The sequence below is a fragment of the Ziziphus jujuba genome, chromosome 11, assembly GCF_031755915.1.
Source record: "Ziziphus jujuba cultivar Dongzao chromosome 11, ASM3175591v1".
Classification (NCBI taxonomy): domain Eukaryota; kingdom Viridiplantae; phylum Streptophyta; class Magnoliopsida; order Rosales; family Rhamnaceae; genus Ziziphus; species Ziziphus jujuba.
Genome location: NC_083389.1, coordinates 22,998,548 through 23,017,650, shown reverse-complemented (window position 1 = coordinate 23,017,650; position 19,103 = coordinate 22,998,548). Strand labels below are relative to the sequence as shown.

At 32.5% G+C, this 19,103-nt stretch overlaps 1 protein-coding gene across 1 annotated transcript; it reads right to left on the bottom strand.

The window, feature by feature from the left end:
* Nucleotides 1-643: 643 nt before the first annotated feature.
* Nucleotides 644-1,908, bottom strand: LOC107433072 (leucine-rich repeat extensin-like protein 2). The gene has a single exon (XM_016044317.3). The coding sequence runs from the start codon at nt 1,771-1,773 to the stop codon at nt 979-981; it is 795 nt and encodes a 264-aa protein (XP_015899803.3). The 5' UTR covers nt 1,774-1,908; the 3' UTR covers nt 644-978.
* Nucleotides 1,909-19,103: the final 17,195 nt, after the last annotated feature.

The following is a 19,103-nucleotide window of genomic DNA, read 5'->3' as shown; positions in this document are numbered from 1 at the left end:
AGACCTAAATAGAAGTCCAAAAGAGGCGAGCCTACATTTGAGAGGAAATGTTAGAGAAAAATATAAATGAAATAAAAATTCAGATTCCATAAATTTAAACTTTTGGAATTAATGATATTTCAACTGCTTTCAAATCGAACTGAATCAACCTTGACAGGGTCAAATAGCTGAAGACAATGAAGAAGCAGAAATAGAACATTGAATTATTGGTTTTCTGGAAAAGAGAGATGAGGAGAGGACGATAGTTGCGAAACACCACTATGGGGTTTTGTCGATCTGCGTTGTGGAGCTTAGTGGAGGATGTGAATCAAAATGAGTTTTGGCAAGAGGAGGGCGTGTCGCATGTGTGAAGGAAAGAGGAAGGGAAAAAGACATAATTAGCCGCTACTTGCTTAATTTGTTAACAAATTGGACGGACAGTATAGAAGGGAGCAACGGTACAAGATTTAGTAATGTTTCTGATGCAACATGTCCAAAAAAATTATTTAGGGTGTAATATGTAAGATTTTATATGGTTCGAAATGCAATAGTGTAAATATCTCAATTAATTAATCACTAATAGTATCAATAATAAAATAGTTTAACCTTATGTAAAATTCAAATTTTGCAAAACATAAGCAGATGTTCAAGTACAATACTGCAATTTCGGCCAAAAAACAAAATGACCTATATATTCTTAGTAAAAGAACAAAACAAAATAAACTAAGTACATGCTCAATACCTTCAATCTCTTAGTTGTAGTCCTCAAAAATCCAACAATAATGGGCTTTTGCTAGACTAGACCAACCCATTTTCCTAAATCCAAATCCATATCTGTAATTCCTAATTCATGATTATACATATAGAAACATATAATCTTTCTATGGTGCATATAATTATGCATCATAACTGATATGCAGCACAGTAGTAGAACTATATTATGAAAAATATGCATAAATATATTTATTTGATAATAGAGTTTTACGAGAGACTTCATGATCAGAGCTCCAGCTCCCTCTTGCCCAGATATTCATACTGAGATTTTCGCATATCATCCTTCTTCTTCTTGTACACAAATCCTCCTAACCCAACCAAGCATACTGCAAAGATTACAAACCCCAACACCGTTCCTTTCTTCTCATGGCTGAATTCACCTTGCAACCCTTCATCAGTTTCAGGAACCTCGTCCTCAGCTTCATAAGTGAACGGCAATACATTTGAACGCGGTGTCGGAGTGACGTTACCATAATCGACCTCCGGAGTAGTACTCACCGGAGTAGCCACCGGATCATAGTTTGGGAGCTGAGAAGATGACGAGTCCACAGTGGTCGCCGGTGTAGGAGTGGGAGTCGAAGAGTAATATTCGTCATCGTCGGCAATCTTTGGAGCCATATTATCGACATATGGAGTTGGGGAGGAATATTGCGGCGAAAACTCGTTGTCGTCGGCGATTTCGGGGGCTGGAGATGGATATTCCGGGGAGAGAAACTCATCTCCAAGTGGCTGAGGAGCAAATGCACCATCATAAGCTGGAGAAGAAGCATTCTCTGCAGAAAGCGAAGCATTTCCCCCGGGTTTGATAAGCCCGTCAGGCGAAGAAGCGAAATATTCAGGTCCAGGTTCGGGATCCAGAGCAAGTACCGCAAGGAGCTGTTCATCTTCTCCAGGCGTATTGTTGTCTGTCATTGAGGGTTCTGATTGGTTTACCGGTGGCTTTGCAGATGCAGTGTGGAATGCCAAGGACATCACCATGATCACCATGCAGAGCAAAAGGTTAGAGATCTCAGTTGACATTTTGGATCTTCAAGAGATCCAAGAAAGCTTGATGAAAGTTAGAGCAGATTAACAAAAGAAAAAAATTAAAAAAATGAGGATTTGACTTAACAGGGCCTCTAAATAACAGAAGTTGCAGAAGTTTGGATGGGAAAAGTTTGTGTTTGTAATATATATACGCGTTTAGACAGAGCGGAGGAGGTTGCAAATGGAAATTTCTACATAAAAAAATGATGGGAGATAATTAACTAATCAATTAAAACTTGGTGTTACAATTGTTAGATGGTGATCCTTTGGGGCTGAATTAATGTGAATGAGACATCATTTATTTTTGTATTAATCACCAAATTACGTCGTATATTAATGGGATTACCTTTCTCTGTCTTAGTGACAAGGTTGGAAAAAATTTCCATTTTCATAATTTAATTCTTTTGCAGTCCCTATTAAATTAAACGCTGATTATTAAATAAGCTTTTTCTCGGAAATAGCAGGAAATAAAAGTAGCACGATCAACTATGACGATGAGAAATTTGCTCTTAGAAAAAAAAGAAAAAGAAATTATTTTTCAGTTGCATTTTACTTGCTTCTAATTTGGGAAAGACGCATTGTTTGTCCTCAAATTTATAATGTTGCAATTTAAACCTTTGGGATATGTTTAACACAGTATTAGCCTGCACAATGATTATGTATAATATAGTTTAATCTCCTATGTCTATATCATAATGTTCTAATGGTCTTTTCATTAGAATTTTTAACATTAACTTTTTAATTTTTTAAAACATTAAAATTTAAATATATATTTATGATTTATATGAGTTCAGTAAAATATTAAAATTTAAAAAAATAAACTCTATCAAATCTTATATAAACCTTTAATATATCTTTAAATTTCAATATTTAAAAAACTTAAAAAATTTATAAGATATTCTAATTGAAAAATCTACCCGAGTACCTTGGCCAATATATAGCATTAAATTTTATACTAGCTCCCATTTAACATCCCTGTATATTGTACATAACATGTGTTTGGTAGGCTGAATTGAGACAGAATAGGACATCTTTTAATTATTTGTCCCGGGTTTTGAATCAAAAAGCAGCTGGGATTGGAAATGTCGAGTTTCAAAATTATCCTATGAAAAAACTCTGGATGGGGCACATAGGAGTCATCCCCTGGTTCTTTCTTCCTCAACACTGATGGAGTTGCTTTTCATTTTTCAGTTTTCATTTTTCATTTTTTGTTTTTGCTTCTATGTTTTCGCTTTTTTTTTTTTTTTTTTTTTTTTCATTTTCCTTTCTTGAAATAGAGAAGCCACGTAGAGAACTAATAATGTGTCAACAAAAATAAATTATTAGAAGAAATGTATTTGGGGAATTATCATTTTAAAAATGCTTGAGAGTTAAAATTCTATTTATTAAATAAAATTAGAAAATAAGACATGATTGTTTTTTTAAACGAATGAGATAAATCATTTATTGATTATTTTATTTATTTTAATTCATTCTTTATTATTTCATTTTTTTTTTCTATTCTTTTACTTCAATTTTTTCTTTTCTCTCAATATTTTATATCTTTTAGTTTTAGTTTTTTTCCCCTTCTTATCTTTCATTTTTTTCATTTCTTTATTGTTATATTTTTTAATGTTTCTATTTATTTTATCTTCTTCTTTTTTTTTTCCCCTCTAAATTGTTTATTTTTTCTTTTATCCCCTTATATATATAAATATATATATATATATATTTTTTTTTTTCTTCTCTTTCAATTTCTTATGTTTTCCCACTTTTGTTTAACTTTGTTTCTTCTTCTCCCTTACTATATAAATGCTTGAACCGTTTTTTTTTTTTCTTAGCAATATAGCAATTATATGTGAAATTATATTTTGATGTTTAAAATATACAATTTTGATGATTATATTAATAATATAATAAATTAATAGATAAATTTTATGAAAAAATATTAGATAAAGGGTTTAACTATTTTGCTTTGTTGAAAAATCAATATATGATGGAACCCGCCTTGAGAATCTTCTCAGGATTTTCCTGGTGGTCCTGACTGATAAAATCCCACTAAACAATCTCTAAAGGATATCCAATGGAATCCCATTTAAAACGTGACAACGAACAATATGCATTAGTAATAATACCTCAATATATATATATATATATATATATATATATATATATATATATATATATATATGTATATATATAAAACCACAACTGCATAAAAGTTCACAACTAGCCTATCGGACCACAGGCCATAACTATACATATATATAATATGGTTTCTACTGAGTCCAATAATTAGATAAGAGCATTCTAAGAATATTTATAAAGTTTAAAAGTACAAATAAATAATAAATAAGCCCAGAAAGATAAAGATAGATAAAAGAAAAAAGATAGATACTACTACTGCTATGGAAAGGACGAAATGGCAAACGGTGCGCAAGGTAGACTGCTATTAGCTGTCTAGACTTAGGGGAACGAATTTAAAACAAATAACACGTGAAATAAAGAAATCATAGTGAGTGGCATGGTATAATAGAAAAAAATAATCGTTTATTTCCGTAAAATTTTCTCTCAAGACCTTTCGTTCCACTCGTTAGAAAAGTTTCCCATTTAAAAATCATTTTATAAAACCCAAACCTATACCCCATTTCAATATCATAAAATCAATACTCAAAAGAGTGAATGAACGATCAATGTAATATTGTGAAATATCTTAATCAAGATATAAGTATTGAGCGTAAAATATTATAAACACAATTTCACAGTATAATTTTGAAAGTACAATGATAACCACAATATTGGAAAACCATCAATATACTCAGAACATATACAATGTACCATACGATATACCAAAATCGTAAACCATGGGATACACCCACCTCACGAGCTTTAATGTACGAAAAGTATCATGGAAATAGTAAACCGTTGGGATGTACCTGACTTCACGGCCCATGGCAATAATAAACCGTCAGGTAAACCCCACCTCATAGCACAGTGGCAATAATAAACTGTCGAAATAAACTCAAACTCACGGTCCGCGATAATAACAAACCATCAGGATGAACCATATCTCATGACCCGTGATAATAATAAACCGTTAGGATGAACCCAACCTCACGGTATCGTGGCAAACTCATGCACTATAATATAATACCGAATCGAAACACTGGCACTATATGGTATATTAATTAAAAATTACCAATACAGTATCCTTAAAATAATCTTGCAAGATTATATATACTTTTCCAAACAATATTGTATCATAAATAATAATTTAACGTTCAAATTCAACCGCTTATTTAAATATTTCAAAAATATCAAATCATTATTTCATGCTAAAACAAAAAATACTACAGTGAAATATATTCATAAACCAATTTTAAGCACATAAAATTATAAAATATTTGAACATGCTTAAAATCATATAATTTTCAACCTGCTTTCTCGAATCAGTGATTATCCAAAATGATTTAAAATCTCAATTCAAATTCTAAGATATTTAAATACCACAAGTCCATTTATGAACTCATCAGAATTGAAAACCATTTAAAATATTGTCAAACTTCACATAAAATAATAATACATATATGTAAAAACAAATATTTATATATGCATAAACCAAACATTTCAATCGAATGGTATATATATATAAAATATTTGAAGCACATATATATTATACTATATATCCAAAATATTTTAAAATGATATAACCACTCATAGTACTGTAGATGTTTCCTCCTGCTCTTCTACAGGATTGCTTTCAGGCTTAACTTGAGTGCCTATAATATAATAAAATATTTTTCAGGCTCCAATGACTAAACTAAAGACACTTGTATGAACCAAATGTCTTAAAATAATTTATACCACTATAAAATTACATAACTTAGACACCGAACGGCCCAATTATACTACATACCCTTAGGATCTCATATCCAAAGTTGGGACTTTTCACCCGAAAGTTAATCTTATCAAATTGAACCTTCTAATGGATCCTAATAATATCTAATTTCACTAAATCAACTTCAATTTTGTCCGATTTAACCAATTTTATCCAAATACAATCTCAATTTATCCAGTATTTAACTAATTAGCCTAAAATGGAAAATTATCAAACGACGTCCGAAATTCACAAACTTTATATCAACAGAAAGCCCAAAAGGTAAGAAACACAATGGCATGCTCACCTCGATCCAAAAGTGTCTTTGTGACCAAAAAACTTGATGGAAATCTCGATCCAATTCCTTGTTGTCATATCTCTCAAACGGTGAAGAATCTAGGCAAAAGAAGCATGGAAATGAGTTTAGAGGGTCCAAAAATGTGGGGGAGGGGTATATGGGTTGGCCTGAAATTGCCAGAAAACATGAAATCCAGTGACCCACCACGCACAATCGCCATCAGCTTTGCCAGTCAGATCTGGACACGTCCGCTAGCCGTTCGCCGTGAAATTTCACAGCTGAGCTTGGTTCCGTGTGAGTTCTACCCTGGTATGATGCGTGTAGGTAATGGGTGGCCAGAATGGGCAAAAAGGATGATGATCCGATTGGATGGTAAACGGATTTAAAATGACCCGGTTCGCACCCACAGGTCTATGGACAAATTTCTCAGGGTTTAAGGGACAAAAAGGATATTTCAGAATTTTTCTCCTATTTGACATGCTTCCCAAGGCTTATATAGTGTCTCGGATCACTAATGGACAAAAACTTATGATTGGTTTGAACACTGATATAAAACTGATGCTTAAAACTTCTCAGAACCATAACTTTTTATCCGTAACTCAGAATTTGGCATACTGCTAGTGTATAAACTCGTGTCGATGAACTCTACACAATGATACTTTAGTCAAACCAAAAATATTGGCCATTGAAAAGGTCAACCTAGGACCCACATATAGTCCACTTGGTCAAACCTATACAAAAGGGGTATTTTGGTATGGGCTGTTACAATATATATATATATGGTAAATTATATTTATCTTATTAATTACTATAAAATATATATACATATATGGTCCAATTGATACCAAACATAAGATTTTTATCTTGTCTTATCTTGTTATGTACTATCCTAGTCCAACTTCAATTCAATTTGGGTTAATGTGTTCTATTTACAAAAAGCATTACCAAACACTAGATTAGGACCGTGTCCTATCCTAGCTTGGCCAATCCTGCAAAACAAACATCGCCAAAAGGGTTTAAAAGGAGTGATGGGTTTAAGTAGCACAATCTTAAAATCCCCCATTTCATTGTGTGGACTCGGATATTGATGTTGAATATGGGTATATATCTAGGAGTTTGATCATTTTATTTCCAAAATTTAGGATATGGGGATACGACTCATAAGGATCCAAGTATTGGATACGAGTATAGGAATACGTCTAAAAAACTAAAACAATAATAATAATAATAATAATAATAATAATAATAATAATAATAATAATAATAATAATAACATTCAATACATAGTAAATTTAAAAACAAATTTTTAATAAGAAGAAGAGTTTTAGTATACCTAAAACTTTTAATAAGAAAGTGAAGACTTTTAGTAAAACTAAACTTTTAATTAAAAGAAGACTTTTGGCAAACTTAAACTTCTAATTTTACAAAAATAAAATAATCACCTATTAAATAGTCTAACAACTCCCAATAAGCGTATCCTATTGCAAATTCAAATATCCACTATGTATTCCGCACCTAAATTTATGCCTGTCATATGGACACAGATACTTCACCATTTTTTCCAAGTCGGAGCAACACAAATTCCCCATAAGTAATGGGATCGTACTTTACAACATGTCATGAATTGTTTAGTTTCATGGATTCATATTCCATGTATAATCAAATGTAAATGAATTTGGATAATCAGGAAGAAAAGACTTCCATATATCATTGATCATTGATTCTACTATTACAAGGTAATGCCATTTAGGCTAAAGAATGTTGGGGCAATATATCAAATGCTCATCAAAAAGATGTTTGCACATCAAATTGAGAAGACTTTAGAGGTTACGTCAATGACATGCTCATGGAAAGCCCGAAAGTCATGGATCATTTGGTGTATCTTGACAAGATGTTCAATATCCTTAAAAAGTATAAAATGAGACTTAATCCTACTAAATGTGTTTTGGTGTATCAGCAATGAAATTCTTGAGGTTCATGGTGAGCTAGCGTGACATTGAAACTAAGCCAGACAAAATTTGAGCTGTGCTGGAAATCTTCTCTCCTTAAAGTGTCAAAGAAGTTCAGAAGTTAACTAGAAAATTGGTGGCCCTAAATAGATATGTTTCAAGTGCAAGTAACTGATGTTGACCTTTCTTCAAGATCATCCAAGGAAGATAAAAATTTGAATGGATGGATGAGTGTAAGTGAGCATTCAAGGAATTGAAGAAAAATATGAGCTCACCCCTGCTTCTTTTGATATATTTGGTTGTTTCTTCCACTACAATAAGTGTCGTGTTGGTCCAAAAGAAAGGAACAATTCAATATTTGATTTAATATATTAGTTGAGCCACGAACAATTCAATATTTGATTTATTATATTAGTTGAGCCATGGTGCCTTCCAAGATGAGTTACCCAGAGACAAAGAAGCGTGCATTAGCCTTGGTATCATTATCCAGAAAATTATAACTTTATTTTCAAGCTCATATTACTATTGTGCTTACAAATTATCCATTGAGATAATCTTGGAGAAGCTGACTACTTTGGGAAAATTGATTAAGTTTACTATAGAGTTTGATCAGTACGACTTGGATTACCAACTTAGAACATCTATCAAGGCTTAAGCAATCACAAACTTCATTGTCAAGTATATCAACCTACTTGAGATCACATCTATAGACGATTAAGTTTTTGATGAGCAACTTGAAAGTTTCTCTTCCCACATGGGCTTCAAATGAGCATGATAATGTACTAAGATTACTGGTCTCATCAGCACCCAAACATATTAGGTTGGAATATGCCTTACGTATGAGATTCAAAGCTTCGAATAATAAAACTGAGCATGAGAACTTGATAGCTAGATTGAAATTGGCCAAAACCATTGAGGTGCACAAGTTCATGATCCTTTATGACTCACAATTAGCTGTTAAGCAAGTGAATGGTGAATTCCAAGCTAAAGGCAAGAAAATAATGGCATGCTTAAATATATCAAGGGCATTGGTAAAAAGACGTGTACCAAATTACTCAAATATTGAGGTCAAAAAATGAGGAGGTGGATTTTTTGGCCAAATTTGCCTCTATTCCAAGTTTAGGATTGAGGTTTACCATGCCAATGGAATTCCTGAAGAATTGTAACATCTATGAAAAACCAAAGGAAGTGAATTATACTTCATACAACTTTAGTTGGATGGATTCACTTTTGGAGCACCTAGTTAAGGGGAAGCTTCCGCTTGATAAAGTTGAACCTTATAAAGTGAAATATCAAGCTGCTCTATATTTAATGATTCATGGTGTTTTGTATAGGAAGGGATATTATTTATCTTACCTTACATGTTTGGGTAATAAGGAAGTTGAATTTATGCTAAAAGAAATCCACAAAGGTATATGTGGAAATCATTCTGGTGGAAAATCCCAAGCTTCTAAATTGCTAGATATTAGTGGCTACTTTAAATGAGGATGTAAAAAAGTTTTCTAAAAGGTTGATCATTGCCATTCATTAACTACTTGAGCACTTGACCTTAAGAACTAGCCCATGGTAGGTAGTGGATATCATTGCTCCCTTTCTCACGACACGTAGTTAAATTAAATATGCCATATAGTTGTAGACTACTTCACCAAGTGAGTAGAGATTGAAACCTTTATGAAAATTACCGAGGTAAATGTTGGAATCATGCATACAATGAAAACCAGATCGAGATTGAATAAAGGATGTGATAAATTATGTCATTATCCATTAATTTTACTTGCATAAATTAATTTTACTAACCTTTTATGCAGGACCTTTCAAACTATTCTCTAAGTGACAGATCTGCATATGGGCGCACCTGATCACAAAAGAAACAAGAAGGTTAATCAGAAAAATACTCTAAAACTCAGAGTTTCTGTTTTTCTCTCATGGTGTTTTATCTTCTACTGAGATTCTCAATCTCTAGAAAATAATATGTAAAACCTAATTTTTCTGGAGGCTAGTAAGCAGTGTATTTATAGACTGCTAACCCTAATCCTCCTAGGATTTGATAACACCTTGGGCTCATTTAATGGGTTCTATCATTTAATGAGTTAGTTTGGGGATCCTACGGTCCATTATTAATCATGGCTCCTGATCATGGATTAGCTTGCTTTAAGACCATAAATGCAATAATAAAAACATTGAATTTCATATATTAAGCTATCATATACAAGGGGGAAGAAAGCAAAAAGAAGCATGAGTGGAGAAGACATTAAATTAGCTATGACGATAGAAATATGTGTTATGATATTGGGGATCACTATACCATCTTGATATTCTTGTTAATTCAAAAGAAAATGAACAAGAAAGTTAAAATGAGAAAAAATGGATATGACAAATAGGTTGATGACAAATTTGGAATGAAGGACGCAACTAAAAAAGGTTCTGGTATGAAGAATTTGCTTCATCCATAACCAATAACTCACTTAATTTCAATTAATTTGAAACTGATAGGAATAAACAAGATTAATTAAAAATAATTAATATTTGTATATTATGTCATCATATAGAAGATCTACTCAATTAAATGTAAGTAAATAGAATCAAAGTTAAGTACCATTTAAGTTATTGTAAAAGAATATTTAGCAAAGATAAAGTAAAAATATTATTTGATAGGTTATTTGATCAAAATAAACATAGCATATTATTAAATGTGCTAAGCAAAGATAAAGTAAAAATATTATTTGATAGGTTATTTGATCAAAATAAACATAGCATATTATTAAATGTGCTAAACTGGTGTAGGTTTGACACATATTAAACTGCATAATGGGATATCATTTAAGCATTATTAAGATCAACAAGAATTCCATAGCTTCTGCGATCTAAACATATTGGAATGCCAACTTGCATAGCGATGATAACATTGATGTATGGGTTGTCTACAAAGCTATAACAAAGAATCTATTTGTGCATTTGTAGCTTACAACCTCATCCAATTTGAAAGAAAAAATTAGTCTATCTTACATTATAAATTTAAATGTTACTCTTCCTAAATGGGTTAGCATTGGATTCACCTTGGCTTTGACTAAAGGAATGGGAGTTTAACTCCAATACATTTGATATAAAGGGGACACCAAAGACCATAACCAAGGGGAAGAAAGCAAAAAAAAAAAAGTTGAAGTGGAGAAACCTTTAAATTGGCTACAACGATATAAGGATGTGTTATGATATTGTGGATCATTAAAGCACTCTCGATGTTCTAGTGAAGTCAGAAGAAAAAGGAAAAAAAAATTGTAATGGCAAAAGTGGAGTGAAGGTCATTGATAGATTTGAAACAATACAACAGACCAACAAAGTTCTCAAAAGAAGAACTGGCTTCATCCACTATTAACAACTCCCTTAATTTGAAATTGACACAAATAAACGGGATTAATTAAAAATATTTACCATTTGCATATTATATCGTCATATAGAAGATATACTCAATTAAATGTAAGGTAAACAGAACAAAAATAAAAGTACGAATTAGGCTCTTGTAAAAATAAAAAATAAAAAAATGTTGTTTGATATATTATTTTATCAAAATAGATATAACATTTTATTGAATATGTTAAAACAGGTGCGGATTCAACACATATTCAAATGCATAATGGGATCCATCATTTGAGCATTGTTGATATCAACAAGAACTCCATAGCTTCTACCACCTAAACTTATTGGAAATCCAGCTTGCACAGCAAGGATAAAATTGATGTATCGGTTTAAATGAAGCTACAATAAAGATTTTGTTTATGCACAGGAAGCATAAAGCCCCATCCAATTTGAAAGAAAAAATAAGTCTATCTTACATTAAAAATTTGAAGGATTGCTGTTCCTAAGTGCGTCACCAATGGATTCATTTTGGCTATGACCCAAGGAACCAGATTGGATATAAAAAGAAATGCCAGAGAACAAAACTATGGGAAAGAAAACGAAAAGAAGCCAAACTGTAGAATGTTGGTTTTTCTCCATATTAATAATAATAAAAATGGTCCACATTTATTCCATCCATTATGAACGATTTTTGTCATTCCATAACGTTCAAAACATTCAGCATTTTTCACCCATTAACTGCACACATTGGAACGACTCTATGATGGGCAGAGCATGCATAAAGGCTGTGCAAACTATGTTTTCAGGTCCCCTAAGTCTACTTTCTCAATTTAGAAAAACACACCATCAATTTAGAGAGAGATATAAGGTTTATACAACCTTTCCAATATCCTTGAGTGTATGCAAGACAACGGCAATGGCTGGAGGTACGTTTTCGGTCCTATTTTTAATTCCACGTTGATCTAATTACCATATAGAATTGTTGAGCATGTTCATATCGTTATAGATTTTCTTACATTTGGTATCAGAGTAGGTTTACCTCTGCCCCAGTTCATTTTTGGACTCTGAGTTTTGTTCGGAATATTATCTTAATTGAGTTTAGTTTTGTAGAATTCAAATATTTGTTTTAGATGTAATTTTTATTAAAATAAAAACATAATAAATTATTAGGAAATTGAATTGTGAGTTTTCTAATATAAAATATGCATTTTTGGACCCCAGAATCTCGAGGAACCATCGGGTTTCGATTCGGATCTCAACTCGGTCACTTTGAGCCGCCTGGAGGTTGAAGACAACTCAAACAACAAGTCGTTTTGGTGCTGGAAAAATGACGTGTTGTTTTCTTTCTGTAAAAGCACCCCTAAAGCTGAATGACATGCAGTTTATCTGATAAAAAAAAAAAAAATTTGACAGCTGTAGGATTTGAACCCACACCCTTTCCAGATCAAAACTTTAATTTAGCGCCTTGGACCACCAGACCAAGCTTTGTTTTCTACACGGTTTTTATCATTTAAGTTTATTTATTTATATCAAATGGGTATTTTGTTGAAGAAATTTTTTATTGAAATTGAAATAAAATATATATATAGGTGTGTGTTTATTATTATTGTGTTTTATTGAAATTGTTTATGAATATTATAGTGTTTAATTTATTTATTTTGTTAACATTTATGCATATATATATATATATTGAATTTATTTGCATTACTTATGTTTTTTATGCAAATATTTAGCTTATTATTGTGAATTGGTTAATGAAGGTGATTCATATGATTTTAATTAATTACAGATTAGCCATAGCATCTTTAATTAATTAGGAATATATATTAAGTTCAAGGATCACATTATAACACTAGTTGTTGTTAATCATATGGGATATAATAAAATCTACCCAGAGGAATTTTGTTATATTTGTATGAACATAATTTCTTAATCTACCCACAGGAATTAATAAAATGAACATAATTTGATAGTTTTATCATGAGGCAATTATAAAAGAAATCTAATTGAATAAGACTTTAGCCCACATGCAAGTTTTATGTCACTAGATTTATTAATTTAAAGCATGATTTACATTGGTAAAACATGAAATTTTTGTTTGTAGTCTCAATGTTATGAGTAATGAGCATGTATCTTTTAACTGTTGCAGTTATTCAACGTGTTAATTTCTCTTATATGAAATGCGATATTCCTGAACATAAGGGTGACAACTATAAGTTTGGAAGGAGAGGGTTCTCCTTCATTTAGGGTGGATGGACATTGACAATGCCATCAGGGAAGATGAACTACCTAAGATTACTAAAACTAGTAGTCTAGACCAAGTTGATCTTTATGAAAAATGGGAGCGATCTAATCGCCTTTCAATCATGTTCATAAGGACCAAAATATCTGTTGCGATTAGGGGTTCTATTGAGCAATATAGCAATGTTTGAGAATTGATGAAGGCAATTGATGATCAATTTTTGACTTCAGACAAGGCATTAGCAAGCACCCTAATTATGCAGTTCTCATCCATAAAGCTCACTGGGATTAGAGGCGTGCGAGATCATATCATGCGCATGAGGGATATAGTGGCTCAACTGAAAGTTTTGGAAGTTGAGATGTCAGAACATTTCCTAGTTCACTACATTCTATGCACTCTACCCCAACAGTATGGTCCCTTTAAGATACCTTATAACACACATAAGGACAAATGGTCAATTAATGAGCTGTTGACCATGTGTGTACAAGAGGAGGGAAGGTTGGCAATGGAAAAAGGTGAGAAAGTGAACTTGATAGTTCTAGGAAAGAAAAAGGATCAATCCTAACAAAAGGGAAAAAACAAGATTCCTCCCCAGTTAAAGTGCTTCTTTTACAAGAAGAAGGGGCACATAAAGAAAAATCGCTCCGAGTTTAAGAACAGGCTTGATAAGAAAGGTACTCAACTTTCACTTGTATGTTATGAATCCAATATGATAAATGTTAATCATAACACTTGGTGGATTGACTCTAGTTTTTCAATCCATGTGACCAATTCCTTGTAGGGATTACACGACCTGCAAAAGCCAGTGGGAAATGAGCAAAGCATCTACTCTGGAAATAAGATGCCCTCACATGTATAGGCTATTGGAATGTGCAAGCTAGTTTTAAGTAGTGGTTTCATTTTGCCCTTAGAAAGAACTTTTTATGTTCTTGGTTTTTCTACAAATTTGATTTCAGTTTCCAAACTTGTATCAGTTGGATATTTGTTTAATTTTTCAGATTCTGGTTTTAGTTTGTCTAATAAATCTGAAATTGTTGGTTATGGTACTTTGTTTGATAATTTTTTTTGTATTAATTTACAAAATGATGAAAGCTATGCTACTATGCACGTTCATGGAAATGTTGGTATTAAACGATGTGTTGTGAATGAGAAATCCTCTATGTATTGGCATCAGAGATTAGGACATATCTCCATTGACAGAATTAAAAGGTTGGTAAATGATGAGGTACTTAGTACTTTAGATTTTATTGATTTTGAGACTTGTATAAGCTGCATTAATGGGCAAGCAAACTAATAAGTCAAAGAAGGGTGCCAAGAGGAGTTCTGAGTTATTGGAAATCATTCATACGGATATTTGTAGTCTAGAAATGGATGCATACTGTGATAAGTACTTTATCTTTTTCATAGATGACTACTCATGATACATGTATCTTTACTTGCTTAATAACAAAAATGAAGCACTAGATGCTTTTAAGGTGTTAGCAAATTAGAATCGTGAGATCAGATAGAGGTGGAGAATACTATGGTAGATACATTGAGAATGAATAAGCACCTGGTCTTGTTGCAAAGTTTCTTCAAGAAGGTGGGATAGTTGCTTAATACACTATGCTTGGTTTTCCGAAGCAAAATGGTGTTAAGGAAAGAAGAAACAGAACTTTATTGGACATGGTGAGAAGTATGCGAAGTAACATGAAACTTCCTGAATTTTTATGGACTGAAGCTCTAAAAATGACTGTGTACATATTAAATCGAGTTCCAACTAAGACTGTCCAAAGGACACCATTTGAGTTATTCAAAGGTTGGAAACCAAGTTTGCAACATGTATGCATTTAAGGATGTCTGTCTGAAGTGAGAGTCTATAATCCACAAGAAAAGAAGTTGGACCCTAGGACCATACGTTGATATTTTGTTGGATATGCTGAAAGGTCTAAGGGATACAGATTTTATTGTCCGTCTCATAGCACTAGATTTTTGGAATCAAGAAATACAAAATTTCTTAAAAATGACTTGATCAATGGTAGTGATCACTTTCGGGATATAGTTTCTAAAAAAAATCACTATGAAAGTCAACCATCTGGTTCAAATGATAGATTAATTGTCATTCATACCACTCAAGAACCAACAGGCGCTAGACAATCAGCTATTGAAGTTCCACAAGCTGTTATTGATCCTGTAAATCAAGTTGTTAATGAGGAACAACAAGTTCCTCAAGAAAATGATGAAGCAACATTAAGAAGATCTACAAGAGTTAGAATCCTAAAATGTTTTCACAAGCCATGAGTTCTAAGGAATCTAACTTGTGGTACAATGCCATGAGAGAAGAGATGGATTCTATGGCATCTAATCAAGTCTGGGATCTTGTCAAGTTGCCTGATGGTGTAGAAGCCATTGGATGTAAATGGATCTTTAAAACAAAGAAAGACACATAAGTTAACATTAAGAGACATAAAGCAAGACTTGTTGCCAAAGGATTCATTTAGAGGGAAGGAATCGATTACACGGAGACATTTTCTCCTGTATTTAAGAAAGATTCTCTCCATGTAATTACGGCATTAGTAGCTCATTTCGATTTTAAGTTACATCAAATGAATGTGAAAATGGCATTCCTTAATGGTGATCTAGAGGAAGAAATTTACATGAAACAACCAGAAAGATTCTTCTCTAGCAATAGTGAGAATTTAGTCTACAAGCTTAATAAATCCATATATGGATTAAAGCACGCCTCCCGTCAGTAGAATTTAAAATTCCATGAGGTCATGACTTCATTTGGGTTTGAAGAGAAGGTCATTGATGAGTGTATATACCAAAAGGTCAATAGGAGCAAAATCTGTTTTGTTGTGCTATATACGGATGATATTTCGCCTACAACTAATGACAAGGGTTTGCTATATGAGGTGAAGCAATTTCTCGTAAAGAACTTTGATATGAAGGATATGGGTGAGGCATCTTATGTCATTGCGAGACATTTTGGGATTGTCTCAAGAGACCTATATCAACAAAGTTTGAGAGATATTTTGCATGAAGGATCGTTCATCAAGTATAGCATCCATTATAAAGGGTGACAGATTCAATTTGAATCAATGCATGAAAAATAATTTCGAATGGGAACAAATGAAAGCCATTCCATATACTTCAGCTATTGGAAGTCTTATGTATGCTTAGGTCTACACCAGACCTGACATTGCATTTTCTATTGGAATGCTGGGCAGATATCAGAGTGAGCCAGGCATTGACCACTGGAGAGCTACAAAGAAGGTGATAAGATATCTTCAAGGGATAAAAGATTACATGCTCATATATAGACAGAAAAATAATCTAGAAGTGATCAGATACTCCGATGCAAACTTTGTTGGCTGTGTTAATTCATGGAAATCAACATCTGGTTATATTTTCATGGTTGCTGGTGGAGCTGTGTCTTGGAGAAGTGCAAAGCAGACATTGACTGGTACCTCCACTATGGAGGCTAAGTTTGTATCTTGTTTTAAGGCTACCTCGCATGGTTATGGTTGAAAAGTTTCATTTCTGGCCTTGGAGTTGTGGGTTCCATTTCCAGGCCCTTGAGGTTGTACTATGACAATTCAGCTGTGATATTTATGGCTAAGAACAACAAGAGTGGTAGTCAAAGTAAACACATCGACATCAAATACTTAGCCATAAGAGAATGTGTTAAAGACAAGAAAGTGGTCATTGAGCACATAAGCATTGAGTTGATGATTGCCGATCCTTTAAATAAAGTCATGCCACCAAAGAATTTTAAGGATATGTAATGCGTATGGGACTTGGTTCCATAATGTGATTTTCGATGTACATACATTTATTGTTTTAATGAAACTCTTATTTAGTTGATGTTTTCTCATTTGCATTTTGTGCACATATTTGTATATTCATTTCTTTATTTATATTTGAGAAATATCATTCGGTTTGGACCTAGAATAAACATAGAGTGTATTCATTAAGTTGTATGGTATAGTGTTTAAAAAGACATGATGCATTGTGATACATGGAAGATAATACTTGTTTTTAGAGGACCTATCCCCATGATTCATGTATTGTGTTTTTTGCAATGGTGAATGATGGAATATATGGACCAAGTGGGAGAATGTTGGTTTTTCTCCATAATAATAATAATAAAAATGGTCCACATTTATTCCATCCCTTACGAACAATTTTTGTCATTCCATAACGTTCAAAACATTTAGAATTTTTCACCCATTAACTGCATGCATTAGAACGGCTCTGTGATGGGCAAAGCAGGCATAAAGGCTGTGCAAACTACATTTTCAAGTCCCCTAAACCTACTTTCTCAATTCAGAAAAACACACCATCAGTTTAGAGAGAGATAAGGTTTAGAAGACCTTTCCAACATCCTTGAGTGTATACGAGACAACAATAATGGCTGGAGGTACGTTTTCGATCCTAATTTTTATTCCTCGTTGATCTAATTGCCATATAGAATTGTTGAGCATGTTTAGATCATTATAGATTTTCTTACATAGAAACCTTTAAATTGGCTATAACAATAATATCATGTGTTATGATATTAAGGTTCATTCTAGCATTCTCAATATTCTTATTAATGAAAAAAGAAAAAGAAAAAGTGAAGATGGTAGATTAGTTGATGATAGAGCTGGAATGAAGGACGAGACCAAAAAAGTTCTCGTAAGAAGAATTAGACTCATTCACCACCAACAACTCACTTAACACCAAATTGACACAAATAAGTAGGATTAATGAAAAATAATTAATATTTGTATATTATATCATCATATAGAAAATATACTTAATTAAATGTAAGGTAAATAGAATAAAAGTATAGTCCCAGTTATGCTATTGTAAGAAAAATTAAACAGAGATAAATAGAAATATTATTTGATAGGTTGGTTTCTCAAAACATGTCAACCCATTTAACATTGATACTAAACAAGCGCTTGACACATATTAAAATGTGTAATAGGATCAATCATTTGAGTGTCAATGAGACCAACAAGAATTCCTTAGCTTTTGCCACCAAACCTTATTTGCTTCCATGGCAAAGATAACATTGACGTATGGGTTGTCTACAAAGCTACAACAAAGAATCTATTCATGCTGGCAGCTTAAAACCTCATTTTATTTGAAACAAAAAAATAAATCTATCTTACATTGTAGATTTGAAGATGCTCTTCCTAAATGGGTCACCATTGGATTCATCTTGGCTTTAACTTATGGAACGGGAGTTTAACATCGTCACATTTGATACAAAGGAGACATTAGAGACCATGACCAAAGGGAAGGAAGCAATAAAAGCCGAAGTGGAGCAACCTTTAAATTGACTACAACAATATAAGGATGTGTTATGATATTGGGGATCATTGTAGCATTTTTGATTTTCTTGTTAAGTCAAGAGGAAAATTATAAGAAAGTTGAAATGACAAATGTGAAGTTGGCAAATAGTTTGTTGATAGATTTGGAATGGATGAGATCAAGAAGGTTCTTGAATGAAGAATTGGCCTCATCCACCACTAACAACTCAATTTATAATTGATATGAATAAACAAGATAAATAAAATAATTAATATTAGTATATTATATCATCATATAGAAGATATACTAAATTAAATATAAGCAAATAGAATAAAAGTAAAG